The 19,337-nt window shown below is 34.5% G+C and overlaps 1 protein-coding gene across 1 annotated transcript; it reads right to left on the bottom strand.

Annotated features, from left to right (window-relative positions):
* Positions 1–196: 196 nt before the first annotated feature.
* Positions 197–15,580, bottom strand: LOC147393994 (uncharacterized). The gene is made up of 6 exons (XM_086453529.1): positions 15,041–15,580; positions 3,368–3,485; positions 1,631–1,974; positions 1,403–1,534; positions 1,208–1,306; positions 197–833 (listed from the first exon to the last, which is right to left on the bottom strand). The coding sequence occupies exons 1-6, from the start codon at positions 15,460–15,462 to the stop codon at positions 323–325; spliced, it is 1,626 nt and encodes a 541-aa protein (XP_086309655.1). The 5' UTR covers positions 15,463–15,580; the 3' UTR covers positions 197–322.
* Positions 15,581–19,337: the final 3,757 nt, after the last annotated feature.

Genomic DNA, 19,337 nt, shown 5'->3' with positions numbered 1-19,337 from the left:
TTTGATGGTTAAGGTGGTTGGTACGCAGGACTACACGCTACTCGGGTGAGTACCACTGAGCCGATTGGGCTAACCCACCCTTGGGAAGAAGGCAATTTCAACTTTGCTGAGGAAACCTCCTGGCTGTTATGAGATCGAACCCATGAGTTCTTACTTGGGTGGATGCATACTAATTGTCTGCATACTAATTGTCCGAGCTATCGGTTGGATGTTAAACCAGAACAATGGAAATTCTTAAATTTAAAACACTTTTCAGAAATTGGATACCCCCAAAAAATAAAGATTTATGATTTTCTTTGTCAAAATCGAATATTGCTTACAATCATTCTCTACATGACTTAGGTACAGCTTTACCATTCTCGGTTTCAATCTTATTCCTATGTCCAAACCACTCAGCCATCTCATCGTCATCGGTAGACTCAAGAAACTCCAATTTCTTTGGAAGCCAGGGAACCGAATCACGATGATTTTTCTGCTCCCTTGACACACTTCTGCTCCTCTTTGACATCTCTTCCTTCCACATGTCCCTCACTTGTAAGTTCCAAGACAGAGAACTCTTACCTCCTACAATAGGAAAATCTTGAAACTCTTCGAGCCTGTTCTGTGGGCTCAAGCCATCATCATATTCCTTTTGACGTTGTCTCTCTTGTCTAAATGAAGACCGATCATTGGCTTCATCATCATCTCGGACAAATGTCATTCCATAAGGTTGACGAAAGTTCCCATCTTCATGATGGGGTGGAGGAGACGTATTTACATAATTTGATGCTTTCGGACGTTTCCAATTGCATTTCAAGCATACCATGTTTCTTTTGAAATTGATGTAATTGCACCTAAGAAATGTAGCCAAGACACATAAGATATACTGAATATATATATATATTTTTTTCCTTTCAAAAAAAAAAAAAAAAAAAAAATTCAGAAAAAGATAAAGACGGTTTAGAAGCAATATTAAATGAGTCGCGATCTAGAACGATGTCCCATCCCTATAGCAAGAAACGGTGTCTACATGGCAGTTTTTGGTTGGAGATTAAACACATTGGGCTGCGTGCCAAATAGAAAACGACATTATTAGGAGTCCAACGTATCTTAAACTCCTACCAAAAGAGGCCACATAGACACCATGCCTATTCTATAGGAACAGGACACTTCTAGATCCTGAATCATTAAATTTAGAGAGCAAGGAAACTCAAAGCAGAGAACTCACGATTCACATTCCCACTCCCCTCCATTGAGTTGTCGCTTTGGAGGCTTCTCTTTACATTGCAAACATCTTGTATTCTTGGCAAAGTTCAAAAAATTGCATCTGAAACGAAAATTTGAAGTTAGGTCTTTTTTTTTTTTTTCCGTCTTTGAGAGAGAACTATAAGTGACAGTTTTGAAAGATATGAAAAGAACTTACTTGTCACATAACCAATCTCCTTTTTTCAATGGAAGATGATCCTGATCCTCCCCAAGTTTCTTTAGCCTTTCTTCAAACCACCCATTACAGCGCAAGCACTTTATATTTTTGGCAAAATTTACGAAGTTGCACCTACAAAAAGAAAAAAAATAAAATTCAAGTACTAGATATCCATAACATGAAGAGTCGTAATGTTTCAAGGCAACAAAGTTATGCTAATTGGATTACTTGGGACAAACCCAGTCGCCTTGCTTCATTGGAACATCAATTTGGCCTTTCTGATGCCGAATTGAGCGATCAGGCGTGGACAAATTCCTTTTAGAGGGGATTGCCTTCAGATTATCAGAGTTGAGTTCATTATTGCTGAATTCGACCATTTTAGTCAGAAGTAATCTAACAGATTCTTTAACCTTTCTGTTAAGGCACGGCTTGTTTTCTACTGAACCAGTAATGGGGTCAAGTCCATATGTTAATAAGATGCGCATGACATCTACGGTCCTCCCGTCTTCATCATCACGGGCTTTCACGTATGCCCTTTCACAGCTTCCCCTCAAACTGCAAGAGCTGCAAACCTACTAAGATGCTTGGTAGTATTAGATACAAATAGCTCCTAATGTCTCGACCTATCAACATGGTTTTCAATCTCGGTTTATTGTCTTGTCTCGTTCATGAACGATACCAAGATGATTAAGGTCTCATATATCAGGCGTCTCGTCTTGTTTGTGAACGATATCAAGATGACAAAGTCATGTCATCTCTGTCATGGACAATTATTAAAACTATGCCTGTCAATGGGGACCCTTTTGAGCAGAAAATTGAGCTACATAAAAAAAAAATAGAGAGATTCTATTGCCACACCAAGTTTTGCTAATGCCGCCCCATTCATATGTAAATCACCAAGGAATTAGCACACATCTCGGCAGGGGAGGAGCCAGGATTTTGTCTACGTGGGAGCAACTACGAATTCATTAATAATATTAAATTTAATTTTATAAAATCTAAAAAAATCTAACTTTTACTATATGTATCTGCAATAATTTACATTTTCAAAAAGTATTAACTCGTAGCATTTATACAAAATGTTAACATTGTTTCTACAAATAAGGCAATCACTAATCTATACACATAAGTTTTCACAATTGTTTGCGACAAGTTCTCATATTTTGGTCACAAGTTTGTGGTAACCAAACCTTGGAGTGGGGATCCACGTCATAAAATTCAAATTGATGCGGTTAGTTTGTTACTTAACATACCTTGGGGTGGTTCCTAACCACAACAATTTGCACATCTAAAAACATGATCTAATGCCACATGGTCATAAAGGACAAACTTCTAAAATATTTGAAAAGAACAAAAATTCAAAACAAAAAAGTTAATTTTCACTCTTGAATTGTACGTATTAAATTTCTGAGTTTGGAAGCCATCCATTTTCAACACCTTCAATCAAGCGCAAAAAGGAATTTTTTTTTCTTACAGTTCTTTTGAATCTAAGTTTTTTTCCATGAAATCTAGAAGGCTGTGGCGTTGGATTGAAAATTTGATAATCCATATAGGCCCAACGACCCTTAAATCTTACTAAGTTAGTCACACTAGCCTACTTCATAAAGTAAGATTTGTTCAGTAACAAACTTGATGAAGTAAGGGCGTTTTTGTATTAAAATTGCAAAAGATAGGTCTGCCCGGTGAATCTCTCTTTTAAAAAATTTAAATGATTAAAAAATCCTTCTAAATTTTAGAAAATTTTGTGGCACAAACTCTTAGGAATTTATAATTTTTTTAAAATTATGAATAACTCCTTAAGATTTTTAAATTTCTTGTGGGGCTTTGTGGGGGCAATTGCCCCGTGTAAATCCGCCCTTACATCTTGGGGGTGGCATTAGTAAAAGATGGAATAGCAATAGAAGCTCTCTAAAATAATGATAGGAACATAGTGTTAGATATCTGTGTAGAAGAGTTATCACATACATTTCCTTCATCGATGCCAACATGTGACCTTAGGCGCTTTGCAGAGTTAACAACCTTCCTGTCTATGCTTGGGCATCCAGATCCCACAACCACCTTGATGTCTTTCCTAGACAGGTATCTGACAGCAAAGACATTTGGTGAACAACAAATACTGAAGTTACTGAACAAATGTAAAACATAATGAAACTTATCACCAGTTGAATGTAGGTCAAATTATTATCATCAAAACAAATACCTTGATATTGATTTTACATATTCCCCCCTCCCCACCAAGAAAAGAAAAAAACAAAAAAAAGAAAACGGAAAAATAGAGAAGATATCTACTCCTTACATCAGGTCAGAAAATCAGTTGGGAGATATGTTCACAAAACCTTTGTCTCGGAGTTCTTTTCTTAATTTTTGTACCAACCTGGGCATGTCTGATTTGTATGTTCCCTCTTGAGGGGGAGTGTTAGAGTTCTTATTTTTATCATGTTTTTATTTCATTGAATGTCGTGATGGGTACATAACTTAAGCCCGGGCAATATCATTTTACCAAAAAGATAAAATCACAGTACATAAATTGTATTATTTCCTCAAAATTGCATTATCACCTCTAAGTGAGAATGCCCTGGTAGGTCTATGCTAAAGATATCTAACACACCCTGCTAATATCTCTAACAAAACCTGAACTGACAAAGAAGAAACCCCAAAACTTTTCTAGCTAAATCACCATGAAGTAGGTGATGATTGGTACATTCAACTTATGCGTTACACATAGAACAACGATTGACAAATATATATATATATATATATATATATATTTGTGGTAAGTATATAATTATAATTATCCCAAAACACTCACACACACGCACGCATGCACACCGTAACCCCCCTCCCCCCAAAAATATGAACTTGGGAGGAGACAAAAGGTTAGCAATAATATCAATCTCCAATACTTTAAATTTTTTCCAAGACCAAAATTCCAAGAAATATCATTCCCATTCCAAGAAACAGGATCCTAGGTCGAATGGAATTTTCAACTCAAGAAAGAAGAAATCCGTGACATGGGACTTTAATAAAGCACCCACACAATCTATCCTCCCCATATCAAACTTTATCTCCTTTTCTCATTTTGAAACTTAAACCTCTTGAAAATTCATGTTGAACATTGGGGAAAACTGCATACATAAGAATACCATACCTCCACAATATCCCAACCAAGATTTCTACTCCCGTACTCAGATAACTCTCATCCACAAACTCATAACTTCCCCCAACCTCTTATGTCATTTGCCCAAGAGAGCCATATTCAAGACTTTGAAGCTTTCTGATACCTTCCCCTTTCTTTGATGTACTGATAATCTTCCACTCAACCAAGTGATAGTTAGGACTAGAGTGTCCTCCCTATTTCAAAAGAAAATTTTAACAATCTTTCCGTATTCTTTGCAATGCATTTTGGGATGGAAAAAAGTGGACATATGTTGCACAAAAATGCTATATGACATGCTTTTAATTAACACCTGTCCCCCCTTTCCAAAAAAAAAAAAAAAAAAAATTCTAGATTTCCAGGACACAAACTTCAAATCTCTCACTGCCAGTATCTTAAATATCATTAGAGCATAATTAACTCCCAATAGAAGACCTAGATAGGTTATAGGAAAGCTCCTAGTACCAGAAAATAGAGATGCGACATGCTCCTCAACATTATTCACCCCCCCCCCCCCCCCCCCCCCCTACAAAAAAAAAATAAACACTTTGCTCTTTGACAAGTTGATGCTCAAAACCCGATGCTGCCTCAAAGAAAACTAGCAATCTTCTCATGAAACTCACTTCAACGATGATGGGCCCATAAAAAGTGAAATATTATTGATGAACTGCACATGGGAGATATTCAGGCTTCTGGATCAGTGATGGAACCTTCCAATATCCCTTTCTACAGTGTCCAAGACACCATTCGTTCTAGCTCCTACACAAGCATGATAGAAAAAGGAAGGAAGAGAGAGGATCCTCTTGTTTAAGACACCTAGTGCTTTAGAAGTAACTGAAAGGGAATTCTAATATGGAAACCACTTTTTTGACCCATTACCTCCAAGTAGTGCCGAAGCACAGTTTCCCAAGTAGGCTCTCTTTATTTAATATCCAGTGTACATGTCCTTAATAAAATCCATGTACTCACTAGGCTCTCTTTATTTAATATCTACCAAATTAACTCTCTTTGGACTCTCATTTGTGTTTTCTAAGTCAACAAATGCCATAAGGAATTTTCCCCCTTTTTTAAAATTTCTTTATTGTCTAAAATAGGGGTGTACAAAATACCCATTACGCGCCCAAAAAACGTGCCTGCAACCGTCTTGAACCCGAAAACTCAAACTAGACAAAACCCAGCTTGGTTATGTTCTGGTACAATTTTGAGAACCTAGAACCGGCCCGAATTTTACCTGTTACCTGTACCCGTTGCCTGAAATCGTACATAAAATTAAAAAAAAAAAAAGAAAAAGATTTTTAACCCCCCCCCCCCCCCCCCCAACGGTCACAAGACCGTTGAACAATAAAAAAAGGTCTTATATTTTTAATTTAAATATATTTATATATTTTAAAAATAATGTATTTCATTCTTTTATAAATACTTCCCTTCAAATCCCTTTCCTTCTCACATAAAATCACTTTCTCTCTCACTACATTCTCTCTTAATCTCTTAAATATTCACATTTGACACCAAATCACCAATCATTCTCAATTTTTTTTTTTTGATAAATATAAATTTTATTAATGAAAGAAAAAGGATAAGAGGAGGCTGAGATAGCCCCCAAACAACAAAACCAAAAAAACAAGAAAAATAAAAAAAAAAAAATAAAAACACGCCCAACGCCCAACGGGAGGCTATGGTTCACAAACCATATCCCAATTAAAAATAAAATCTTGGAAGCTCAATCCCTCAAAATCTTTACTCATCTTTGACCAGAAGAAAAGAAATCCCAGAGTCTCTAAAATCACCGTATGAGGCAAGCTTTCCTTGCTATGGAACACCCTGTTGTTACGCTCTTTCCAAAGACCCCAAGCAATGGCGAATGGAAGGATAGTCCAAAGATGCCTCTTTCTAGCAGAGAAGATATTGAAACTCCAACCCTCTAAAAGCCCAAAGATAGAAAATGGAAGAACCCAATCCACCTGGAAACGAGATAAGAAGAACATCCAAATAATACGGGCGAAAGAACAATGAATAAGAATGTGGTTGGTTGACTCCCCATCCCTCAAACAAAGATGGCAGAAGTTTGGGGTAATCCACCCCCGATAGATCAAATTATCCAAAGTTAAGATTCTACCCAAAGAAGCAAGCCATAAAAAGAAAGACACCTTAGAAGGAACAAGAGTTGACCAAATGATAGATGGAGAAAAAGATACCCCATGCAACGGAAGCAAACAATCATAGAAAGACTTAATAGAAAATTTCTTATCCTTAGCCTTGAACCATTCTCTTCTGTCCTGCTCGTTCTCTCTGAATTGAATCGAATTAAGGAGATCTAGAAGAGATGTGACCTCCGTCAATTCCCAATCATTGAAATTCCTCCTAAATCCCAGATCCCAAGAATTCGTGTTCCCGTCTCAATTTTTATAGCAAGAAATATATAAAAAAAAGTCTCAACTCTTATTCTCTCTAGAATAATTTCAAAAAAGAAAAAAGAAAATCATTCTACCAAGCTTAGCAAGGGAATCCAACTTCCAAGTCTATCAAAATTCAAAGCAAAGAAGGATGATCGACAACAAATCTCCGATTTTTCCACGTGAATCTCCAAATTTCTTTATAGCTTTGATTAAAGGAAAAATCTCAGGTTTAATTGTTTTAAATTCTAATTTATACATGTATATATTTCCCATCTCTATTTTATTATTAGCTTGATTTTTTTAGTTTTCACGTTTATTTAATAAAATTAGTAATTTATAATGGATAATCATTTTGATGATTAAACAACTTATTTTGATAATGCTTCTAACCCCCCCACCATGAATGATTATGAAACACCTGTTGACACTACGGGCACAGGGGGTGATGATAAAACTAGCAATGTGCCCGAATCATCAAATCAACAACAAAACCCAAAAAATAAAAGATAAAGATTCGATTTCGGCAACATTTCAAAATTATTCAACACACTAAAGAAGATGAAAATGTCATTCAAAAAGTCAAATATAATTATTGTTAGAAATTATTAGCTTATTCTAGTGCATAAACGGGAACTAGCTCTTTGCTAAAATAATTAAAAATTCTTGTACAAGAAAGTTTCAACCGGATATTAGTCAAACAATGTTAAGTAGATCGACCATGACACGGGTGAGGTAAGCACGTTGATGTAGTGCAACAAGCCCAAGTGGGGCCACGGATCTAGACAAGTGACGAATTCAGAATAATTTGCAGAGACCTATTCTTGAATGGAAACATTGAGATCTTCAAGATCCAAAGCAAGCTATGGACTTTCTATTTTTAGGCCTGATTCATTCGTTTAATCTACTTTTTAGAGATTTTTGCTATTTTAGGAAAATTTCATTTTGTTAATAACTTTAGTTATAGAAGAATTGTGTACTGTTGATTCTCTCTTATATCTAAGGTCAAGTAGTATTTATTTCTATCCCTAGGTTATTTTTACTATTTTTAGTAATTTTTCTATTTTGGCTGTTTTCATGTTCTTCAAGAAATAAGACTTTTCTATATAAATATTATTGTAACTCTAATATGGGGGAACATCTTTGATTAATAAAATTTATGATTTTTAGAGAGTTTTATCTTTATTTCCAATTGCTTGGTAATTTGTGTGAATCAACAATTTTTTTTATACTCAATTGTTTAGTATTCTTTTGAGAATCAATTAACTAAATGGAAAATTGTTCTTCGCCCTCCACTAGTTGGTATCAGAGCTTACGTCGATCGCATAGCTTGTTATTCTCGTTGAGATGCCTCCGAGAAAACGATCGGTTCAACAAGATGCTATACAAGAAGATGTATATAAATTGGATAAGTTTGTTGAATCGCTCTTTACGATCAAAACAGACTTCATATATAGTAACTTGTGTAATGCGGATGGTTTTTTTTTTCACTCTAATCATATCCATGATGAGTACAATGATGAAGTTGAGGAAGAGGAAGTTGCTTATGAATATGTGGAGGATCTAACGCCACGAAGTGCTTCTTTACATCCAAGTAAAAACCTAATGATGGTTGGCTTTGCAACAATGTCTTTCACAACGTGCACAATAGGCAGAAAATTAATTTGTGATATGGTGATCGACAATAGAAGTTTAAGGAACGTTATGTCAAATAAAATCTTTTCAAAATTACAAATAGGAGCTCAAATTCATCCAAATCTTTCCATGTTCTTTTGGTTCGAGAAAGACCGAGAGGAGATAGATTTTGATTATGTCCCAACAATGGTCAAAATCCTTTAGATGAGTTCATCGATTTACATCTCAAAGAATTACTGCCCAGATGGCCTTCGAATTGTTTTCCAATTGTTGAGTCCAACAAGTTGATCATAAAAGCAGTTGGACCATATGCTTCAAACAACGATGCCTTGATCTCGAGGACAAATTCCTTTCAATCCGGGGAGAATGATGTAGTGCAACAAGCCTAAGTGGGGCTACGGATCCGGACCAGCGACGGATTTAGAATAATTTGAAGAGCCATATTCTTGAATGGAAATGTCGAAATCTTCAAGATCCATAGCAAGTCATGGACTTTCTATTTTTAAGCCTGATTCATTCGTTTAACCTACTTTGCAGACATTTTTACTATTTTAAGAAAGTTTCATTTTATTAATTACTTTAGTCATAGAAGTAAGAACCGTGCACCGTTGATTCTCTCTTATTTCCAAGGTTAAGTAGTATCTATTTCCATCCCTAGGTCATTTTTACTATTTTTTGTAATTTTTCTATTTTTGTCTATTTTCATGTTCTTCTAGAAATAAGACTTTTTTAAATAAATAGTATTGTAATTCCAATATCGGGGAACATCTTTGATTAATAAAATTTATGATTTTTAGAGTGTTTTTCTCTTTATTTCCAATTGCTAAGTATTCTATGTGAATCAACAAGTTTTTTATGCTTTTCTTTTGAGAATCAACAAACCAATTGGAAGATTGTTCTTCGCCCTGCATCACACATGGTCATATAGTCAAGAAAACGTGCGATGCGCTATTGTAAAAAAATTTATACTAGAAGAAATACTATTTCTAATTGTTGAGAAAGATAGTTTTAAAGAATTTGTTCATGATGCATTTTTTCCTGGTTTTGAGAGTTTTTCTAGAAATACCCTTAAAAGAGATGTAATAAATATGTTTCAATAAAAAAGAACAAATAAAACAAATATTACATAATGTAACAAGTAAGATTTGCCTCACCTCTGATTCATGGACATCTATTTAAGGAATTCAATACATGTGTATTACAACACCTCATATAAGTCATGATTGAAAATTACATAAAAGAATAATTAATTTTTCTCAACTAAAATCACATTATAGAGAAATAATTATTGCCGAGGCCATACAAAATAGTCTTATAGAATATCCAATACATGAAAAAAATATTTACTATGACCTTAGATAATGCATCAAATAATCTTGCTACAATAGTTTGCCTCACAAAATCTATTTGATAATAATGAAATTTTGAAAATTTTATTTCACGTACATTGTACCACACATATATTAAATTGTTGATAAGTTATTGAGGGATTTAGAGAATTTATTAGAATGTTGAGATTATCAACAGCCAAACAACATAGTTTTGATGAATGTTATGTATATTGTAATTTAAAAATCGTTAGATTATCATTAGATGCACCTCATTGTTGGAATGCAACTTATTATGTGTGAGCACAAATACTAGAATATAAAATGCCAATAAATAATTATATAATTGACGCAAATCTCACACAATTTAGATTGGCTAAATGCCCAAAATATTTGCAACTTTTTACTGAAACTACCAATTTTTTTTCAGGGGTTAATTATGTTACATCTAATGATTTTTGTTTACAAATAACTAGTATAGAGGGACTTATAGAAGATAATTTGGGTAATACTATTGTTAATTATATGAGATTAAAATTTGAAAAGTATTGGAAAGAAGTTCCTAATTCTTTAGCATTTGGATCATTCATAGATCATCGATATAAAGTAATTTTGACATTGACTTATGGTCAAGACAATGAAAACCACTTAAAAGAAATTAAACTTAAATGTGAAGAACTTTTTAATTATTATGAACGTAGCTCGGGTGTAGTTAGTGGTTCTACTAATAGTGTTGGAGCTTTTTCTTCTGTTGTTAAATTATCAACTTTACGTCGATTATTATCTATAGGACTTCTAATTCTATGGTGGCTCAATGTCTAAGTTACAACGTTATTTAGAATTTGACCCATTGGAGGTTTATGATGAGAAAGCCTACAATGTATTAGATTGGTGGAAGGGATACTCTGTTCAATATCACAAGTTATCTGTGATGGCACGTGATCTACTAACTATTCTAGTGTTGACAATTATTCCCCCCATCCGATGGCATGAGATATTATGAATGAAAAATGATGAACGTGATAGATAAGTTGTGGTTGTGTTGGTGGATATGAGTTGGGGTATAGTAAATGAGTCCTTGGTAATCTTGTCCCCACTACAAGGAGAAGGACCTGGGGTCCAATCCCGCAATGTAGTGAGGTGATGGGTTCTATTATGGATTTTATAACTTTTCTAGAGCTCTAAGCTCAATCTTGCAACCTAAATAACATCTCGACCATATCTAAATCGAAGCTTAAGATCTAATTAAGAAATTTACTGAAGTTGAGAAATCAAGTTTGTGGTTAGAGGTCAAAATGAACCATGAAATACAAGAATTGGCAACTAAGAAATTCATTTTTGATGAACAAATAAATTAAAATCTAAAAAAAAAACTTAGTGGATCTATCACAAATTTGATCTTAGTTCCTTTAGCGTGGACGAGTTTCTCAGATCCGAACAAATTTCTTCTTTTTATTGCTTCCTCTGAATAGGATACTCCAATCGTACAATATTTTTCCAATAATTTGGAGGAACTCTCTCAAGATCTGAAAAATTCCAAGATTTGAACTCTTTTTCTCTCCAAATTTCTCTAAAACTCTGGAAAGTAGATTTACAGATCTCCTTGAAGCTCTCTCTTCGAGTCTCCTCAGACAATTTCCTTAGAAGACTTTCCAAAAAAAATGAAAAAAATCTCTAAAACTGAGAAAAACCTTCCTCCCTTTGAAATGAGGATCCCTTCCCTCTACTTAAAGAATCATGGAGGGAGGAAATTTACAAAAACAACCACAAACCCGAAGCAACAACCCGATTCAATTTCAATCAAACCGAACCAGGTTTCTGATCGCTATAAACAGTATAGCGATCCAAAATCGTTATTTGCCCTAGTCGCTATATATAGCAACCAAAAATTGTTATTTGGCTAAGTTGAGTTTCTTGAATTTTGGGCCTTCTTTTCTTCTGGCAATCGCTTCTTTTCTTCCAATTTTCTTGATTTTTGGCTTATTTAACCTTCAAATCTTTGTACTCTTAGGCTTGTAAAACTTTAGTTAGCTAAACTGGTATCTTATTCCCATTTGGAATATTTGTGCTATGGCTTGAACTGTGGGTGGGCCAATTATGAAGTATAATAACAATTGCTTCTGAATCACCATTTAGTGCAGGTAGAAGAGTTCTTTCAACATATAGAAGTCGCCTAATTCCAGAGAAGGTGGAGATCAAGAGAAGTGGAACGACTTGCTAATGAATTAGGACAAATAAAAATATGATTAGATTAGAAATATTTTTATTTTTAGGTTGAGTTGTGCAAATGATAGATAGGTGAGATGTACTCATACTATAGTGATGCAATTCCTCACCCTAAGGCTTAAAGCCTAACATACTCTGAATTAGTTAAATATCAATTCTTATATGTAAATTATTTATCCAATTTCAGAATTTATAATGTCATTAATCATTAATGTACATTGATTATATAACTAAGATTAATACAAATACCTTTTGAGATTTGTTTCTATCTATCATTATTTAGGTTAATGCACTCTATTTTTTTTATAAATTTGAACTTTATTTTAGAAACTAACATATTTAAATAAATTTGAATTTAAAGTTTAACTTTAAAGTAAACTGATCTGTTTATATAAATTATAATATTTTAAATTTAATATATGCCCAAACCTGTACCTGAAATATCAGGTTTGGGTATACCTTTTTGTTACGTACCCGTACCCGACCCATACCGGAAATGGGTAGGTTCGATTCCGGTTCCATGTATACCCAACCCATCAGGTCGGGTTTGGTTCTGGGTACCCGAATGTACACCCCTAGTCTGAAATAAGCCTCAACAATTAATTTCCATGGCATCATGTAATTATTTTTTCTAATATTATTTTTTTTGGCTTAATCTTTAGTCCATTAGTATTCAGTGCAATTTTGTGCATTGTCCTCAATCTTATACTACCATATTACGTTTCCATTCTTCATGCATGCTCTTAGTCTTCAAAATCTTTTCAAGCAAATTAGTTTTTTTTATATGTATAAATTTATTATGAGAAGAAATGGTACAAAGAAAAGTACAAAGGTGGACAAGATGACCAACCAACAACAAACAAGACTTAACTATCACACAACGTGTCTCATCTAAAAACAAAAGAATAAAGACCTAAGATATTTAGAATAGGCACTTGAAAGGTGGTTTCCAAGCCTTTGAAGATCCTCCTGTTTCTCTCTTAGCCATAAACCCCAACTAGTAGCAAAGAGAGACCCCATAGAATTTTCTTTTTCCCCTCGAGTAGAGAGATATCCCAACACTGAAAAAGAGAGAGAAGCGAACTCGGAATGACCCAAGGGATGTTGAAAAGACCGAAGAAATTTGACCAAACCAAAAAAGATAATTTGCAATGAATTAAAATGTGGTCCATTGATTCACTATTCCATTTTCAAAAGAAGCAATAGTTTGGAGCTACAAAACCCTTGTGAATTAAAATATCAAGAGTGAGTAACTCGTGAAGCACGGCTAGCCAAGCAAAAAAAAAAAAAAGGCACCTTGGAAGGAACTTTTGAACCCCAAATGAGTTTGGTAGGAAAATGCTCGAAAGAGACAGTAGGAGTGTGCAAACCCAAAGCAAAAGATTTAACAGTGAAGACATTGCTTTTAGTGCGAGTCCATTCTCTTTTGTCATCGTTCGTGAATGTCTAATTGGCCTGATCAAGAGGAGCCGTCAAGTCTGTCAGATCCTGAATTTCCCAATCATTAAAGTCCCTCCTAAAACCCATATACCACATAGGCTTGAATCCCTCAAGGTTCAAGAAAGCATTGCATGATAGCTCCTTTTTGGTGGAAAGAACATAAAGCCAAGCAAATGAGTTAACCAACACAATCCAATTTCTCTCGTGTACTTTGAACCTTTATTGGAATATCAAAACATAGCTTTCAAGATCACACAAATTAAATCATAGTCTAGGCCCTTAATTATTTTCAAGTTTTTCTATTTCTTCTTCTAAAATCACTTAATCTTTGTACTCCAGTAGTAGCCCATGTTTGACAAAATCCATGATCTTGGCGTGATCACAGCAGCAGCCATGTTTGACAAAAGCCTCAAATTCTTCAATGATCTTGGTGTCCAATTGGTGTGGTTACAGCAAGATCCAATGATTTTTTACACACCACCAAACTAATGAGTCTAAATAGGTCTACGAAAGTCCGTAATTCTCTTTCAGATTTGGTTGAAATTTTAGAAAATTTCAGAACTTAGGAGAAAGAAAAAAAATATACTCAATTTCAATTCATTCAAACTGTAAAAACTGCCTTACAAGTTACAACTGATTACAGTAACCTATTTATAGGCAAAACAAAAGATATGAAAAGTAAATAATGCCCTTGTAAGTTGTAACTAACTAATTGAAGAAGTAAAACAGTTCCAACTGATTAACTAGCTATAATGGGATTGATCATAACTGCATCAAGTACTTTAAAATTTTCCTAAGATAGGAATCCCAAGAAATGGCATCCCCATTCCAAGAAACAAGATCCAACATCAAATGGCCTTTCTGATATTAAAATTCTTGGTTCTAAAAACATTGTGGGATTTGTCCTCTTGCTTGACAAACTCTTGCATGATCATAACATCAGCCTATGCTTGACAAAATCCATGATCTTGGTGTGATCATAGCAGCAGGCCCATGTTTGACGAAAGCCACAAATTCTTCAACACAAAATCTTCAATGATCTTAGCGTCCAGTTGGTGTGATTACAGCAAGATTGCCAATACTATGGCCATATCAATGATTTTGCACATATACCATCTACCAAACTAATGAATCTAAATATGTCAATGAAAGTCCATAATTCCCTCTCAATATTACGTTTAATACACATTTTGACAAACCAAATAGTTAAATTAATTTAGAAAAATTTATCAAAACAAAAAATTTCAATTTTCTTACTTAATTCTAAACATGGAGTTGCTAATTCCAATTCAGGAACTCCAAGACAAACCTGTTCTGTTTTTCAGACCAAAATCCAAACCAATCTTCACACACAAACCCACAATTCAACACCAATTCAGTCGTACACATATCAAAAACTGAAACAGAAAAATAAAATCCAATTAACAAACACATATCGTTCAAAAAGTACACCACCCCATACCTTATGAAATCAAACCTATCACGGGCAAAATTGAGGCACGCCGTTCGGATTCGGTTCGAATCCTTCATACCCATTTCGATACGATCAAAAGGTTGTCCACCAACTCCTTCGATGTAACCCTTCTTCAAGAGGTGTTCCATTAGATCAACCCATTCCGGCCATGGATGTGAAATCTGGACCTTGGGCTCGACCCGTGGTGGTGTCGGCAAGAACCCAATTTGATTCCCAATTTCTTCACCTTTGTCTTGTGTGGGTTTTAGTGATTGGAGCTCTTCAACTTCCTTCAAGACGAAACCCAACTTTGAATAAGAAATTAGGGTTTTGTTGGATGAGTGAAAATGTGAAATGGGTGGGATTCTCAGGATGCGAAGAAGAAGAGATCTATGAGTTTTGGAGAAGAGTTGTTGGTGGTGGTGATACATTTAACAACGTTTGTTATGCTCTGTAATATGGCGCGAAGGAGACCCAGTTGCCGTTATTTTTGGTTTGAAACCTAGTTATTGAAATGTTGGGTCTTGTTAGGAGAAGTGGTGGAAAGGCTGCTGAGTTGGTTTTCAAATGGAGTTGTGCTGGAGTGACCTTAACATGGAACCTCATATCGCACTTCATGATGTGAAAGTGGATAGGAATCATAGATGCTTTTTTCACTCATATGTCAATGAAATCATCTATAATTCCTATACATTTTCACGTCATGAAGTGCAATATGAGATTCCAACTTGAGGTCACTTCAGCATATTCTTTTAATAATTTGGATCTGAGACGTCTCGGATGAGTATCGCCTGGTCGAAGGCTCGGCCCATCTCAAAGAGTCGCGATACTAGGGCCCACTTTTTGAGATATCACATAGCTACACCCACTTAAAAAAGAAAAAAAGAAAATGACGAATGGATCCCAGTTATTTTAGTACTTGAACCCACCATAATAACCAACCATTTCAAAATAAAAAACTCATAAGGTTCGTTCACGCCTATTCGGGAAGACATAGAGAACTTGTGAGTTTTTTCCATTTAAGGTTAAAAAAGCTTCAACAAATTATTATTTCAATAAATTTCGGCTATGAAGGTTGGTTAACATTGAATTTTTTTAATCTATTTTTAGTGTTTCTATTTGATTTATTTCAGTTGTTTGAATCAAATGAATGATGCCCTAGAATGCAACAATGAGGGTTCTAACTCAATCAAATGACCACAATGAAATTGAAATTTGATAGTTTAGAAGTTTTAAATCAAACTTGTTAGTTTCTAATTCATTTTCGTTTTGTTTTTTTGTGTTATATTGCAACATTTTTGAATGTTGTTGACCCATCATGAGTGACAATGTTCAAACCATGTCACCTTAGTTAGGGCAACATCTTTTGAAAAAAATTTCCCTATTTCGGGTGACATTCATTAAAAATTGTCACCTTAGTTTGGTTTAAATTTTTTTTCCTTGAGTTAATTATTTTATTTGGTCGTGTTCAAATAGGAATTACCTAGTACTTCAAATGATTTAGTTTTGCATCTGAAGTTCCATGTATGCTTCAAAATGAAAAGGATTATGTAAGTATTTATATAATTTTATTTTTTCAAGTTTAGTTTGTTATGTTGTTATTATGTTGCATAATAAGCATTTAACATATACATCTCGATATAGGTTCCATTATCAATTGAATATCCACATGTTAATGAACTAAATGTTGATGAATACTTCGAAGAGCCTCTTTCATAGATGTATTCACCACATATAAGGAATGTTTTGTTATGTTATTTATAATTACATAGACTAATTGGTGTTTGTGATTTTAATCTTTTATTAATTATTTATTCACAGGTCTTTGATAGCCTTGATGAAATGACTAAATGGGCTAGGGACGTTAGAAAATTTGTTGGTACAGTTGTTGTTGTTGTTGTTGTGTCAAGATCAGACTTTAGTCAGTTGGGTAAGACACCTAGGATTGCATATGGTTGTGAAAGGGTGGAAAATACCAAGGGAAAAAATTGGTTGATCCTCGAAAGTTAGCTCGACAATCTAGTACTAAACATTGTGGTTGTCCTTTCTCATTGAGAGGTATAAAGCCACCCTCAAATGACCAATGAAAGGTTTTTGTTTTTTGTGGCACCCACAACCATCCACTCTTCAAGAATTTTGAAGGCCACTCTTATTTCAGTAGACAAATGATGAGGAAAAGCGAATTTTGAAAGAAATGAGTACCATTGGAATGAAAGTGAAGGAAATATTGAGAGCATTAAAGGAGGCGGATGTTCATAATGCATCAACTATTACAACAATTTATAATATTCAGAAGCTCGTGAGACTTGTTGAAAGGGCAGGAAAATCTCAAATGCAAATGTTGTTACATTCCCTATCCGAAAATAGTGTGTGTGTGTGAGTACCACAACGACTATAAAATTCCTATTAAAATGCCACTTCATGTGGTGGTTTTTCGTACGTATCAAAGAACACCACTTCATTCTTTAATATGGATGATATGGTAATTTCAAAGAAACGCCACTACAAGTGGCGTTCTAGGTTCTTTTTTTTTAATAATAATTTATTTTAATAGGTTTTTTTTGTTGATAATTTCCTTTGCATAATTGAAACTTACACTACATTAATGCAATTTTACCTGAAATTGGGTGTAGATCTAGGAAAGGACAAAGGGTTTGAATATGAAGAAAGACCCCAATTTGTTCATTATGTTATCGTTCATACATGATTTTGATGAAAAATTGATTATGGATATAGGGTTCCTCTCCTCCAATACATTTTTGAGTCCTTGTCCAGAGGCATTCTGCAAACAAGGTTTTACTAAATGTTTCAAACGGAGTCAAGGGTTGTTTTGCACACAAAGGCTTCTAGGTTATTAAAAAGGATTAAAAAAAAAAAAAAAGGAAGGTTAGAAGAATAATAGCCTAAAAAATGTCTAGATTACACTACTCCTACCTTGCTAACCTAATTTGAGATCTTCAAATCTTCAAGTTTGCAAGAGATGGTTGTCACTTTGGAAAGAGTGTGGCGAGGTAGAGTTTTGGGTCTTGAGAATGAAATTTTATCCGAAATGGAGTGTAAATCTAGGAAAGGACAAAGGGCTCGACTCTAAAGAGAGACCCCCAATGTGTTCATTATGCCATTATTCATGCATGATTTTGATGAAAATTGGGTTTTAGATATAGGGTTCCTCTCCTCCAATCCATTTTCGAGTCCTTGTCCAGAGAAATTCCCCAAATAATGTTTCAGTAAATGTTTCAAATTAATCGGGGGTTGATTTTCACACAAAGGCTTCTAGGTTATTACAAAAGAGTTAGAAGATTAATAGCCTACCAAATGTCTAGATTACACTACTCCTATCTTGTTAGCCTAATTTGAGACCTCAAACCTTCTTGGATCTTTTATCTTCAAGCTTGCAAGCAATGATTGTCACTTTGGAAAGTGCGTGGTGAGGTAGATTTTTTTGTAGAGTTTCATGTCTTGAGAAGGTTGGTTGATTGTCACTTTAGGGATATGTTAGGCTCATCCAAAGTAAAAGGTGGCTATTAGGAGAAAATTTTAAGGAATACAAAAGGATTTTAGAATTGGAGCTTCCCCATGGCTGTGTGACCGTGTAACTTAGATTTTTTTTCTAAGTTGAAGTTCTAGGGATATTTCGATTCATTTTTAAATTAAAGTAGGGGCATAATGTCTTATTGTTGGAGTTGAGAGAAACTCTTTAGTTTCCTATTTCTCTTAGGATTCCTATCTCTTAGGAAACTCGTTAGTTTCCTATTTCGTAGTAATATACATGTAACTCCAACTGTTTTCTAAATCTGTAACAAAAAAAACAGAAACTCTATGTAAGAACAGCTTCTGCGCACATAGGCAGTATTGCTGATTTTGCTGAAATTGCTTAAACACGTTTATATATATATTTTTTGTTCTATCTCTACTACATAGTATCAGAGCAGATTTTGTTTTGAATCAGTTCACTCGAACTGTGGTGAGTTGAAATCGTTGCTTCTACTTCCACTAGTAATTCGAGAGAAAGTCGGCTGGGTACTGCCTTCTGGTTCCATTGAAGCAGAGAGAGAGAGTGGTGGATGTTATTTCCTTTGCTGGGAATCAAATAAAAATAAAAGAAGTTTTTATGAGGTACTGTAACTGTCATCTGTCAACAGTTTACATCTTTAGTGGGTCTTAAAAAGTTTGATATGACAAGACCAAAAAGAGAAGTAATTTGTAATAAGTAATAGTGAAACTCTTTTCTTACTAACATATTAAGGCTAAAAAGCCTTACTAAGGTTTTGTTTGGATTGAAAGTGATTGAAAACGAGACACACTC

Source organism: Akebia trifoliata, chromosome 9 (genome assembly GCF_017979445.1).
Source record: "Akebia trifoliata isolate Shusen 1 chromosome 9, ASM1797944v1, whole genome shotgun sequence".
NCBI classification, from domain to species: domain Eukaryota; kingdom Viridiplantae; phylum Streptophyta; class Magnoliopsida; order Ranunculales; family Lardizabalaceae; genus Akebia; species Akebia trifoliata.
Note: the sequence above shows the minus strand (reverse complement) of the source record. Positions and strands in the feature narration are given on the sequence as shown.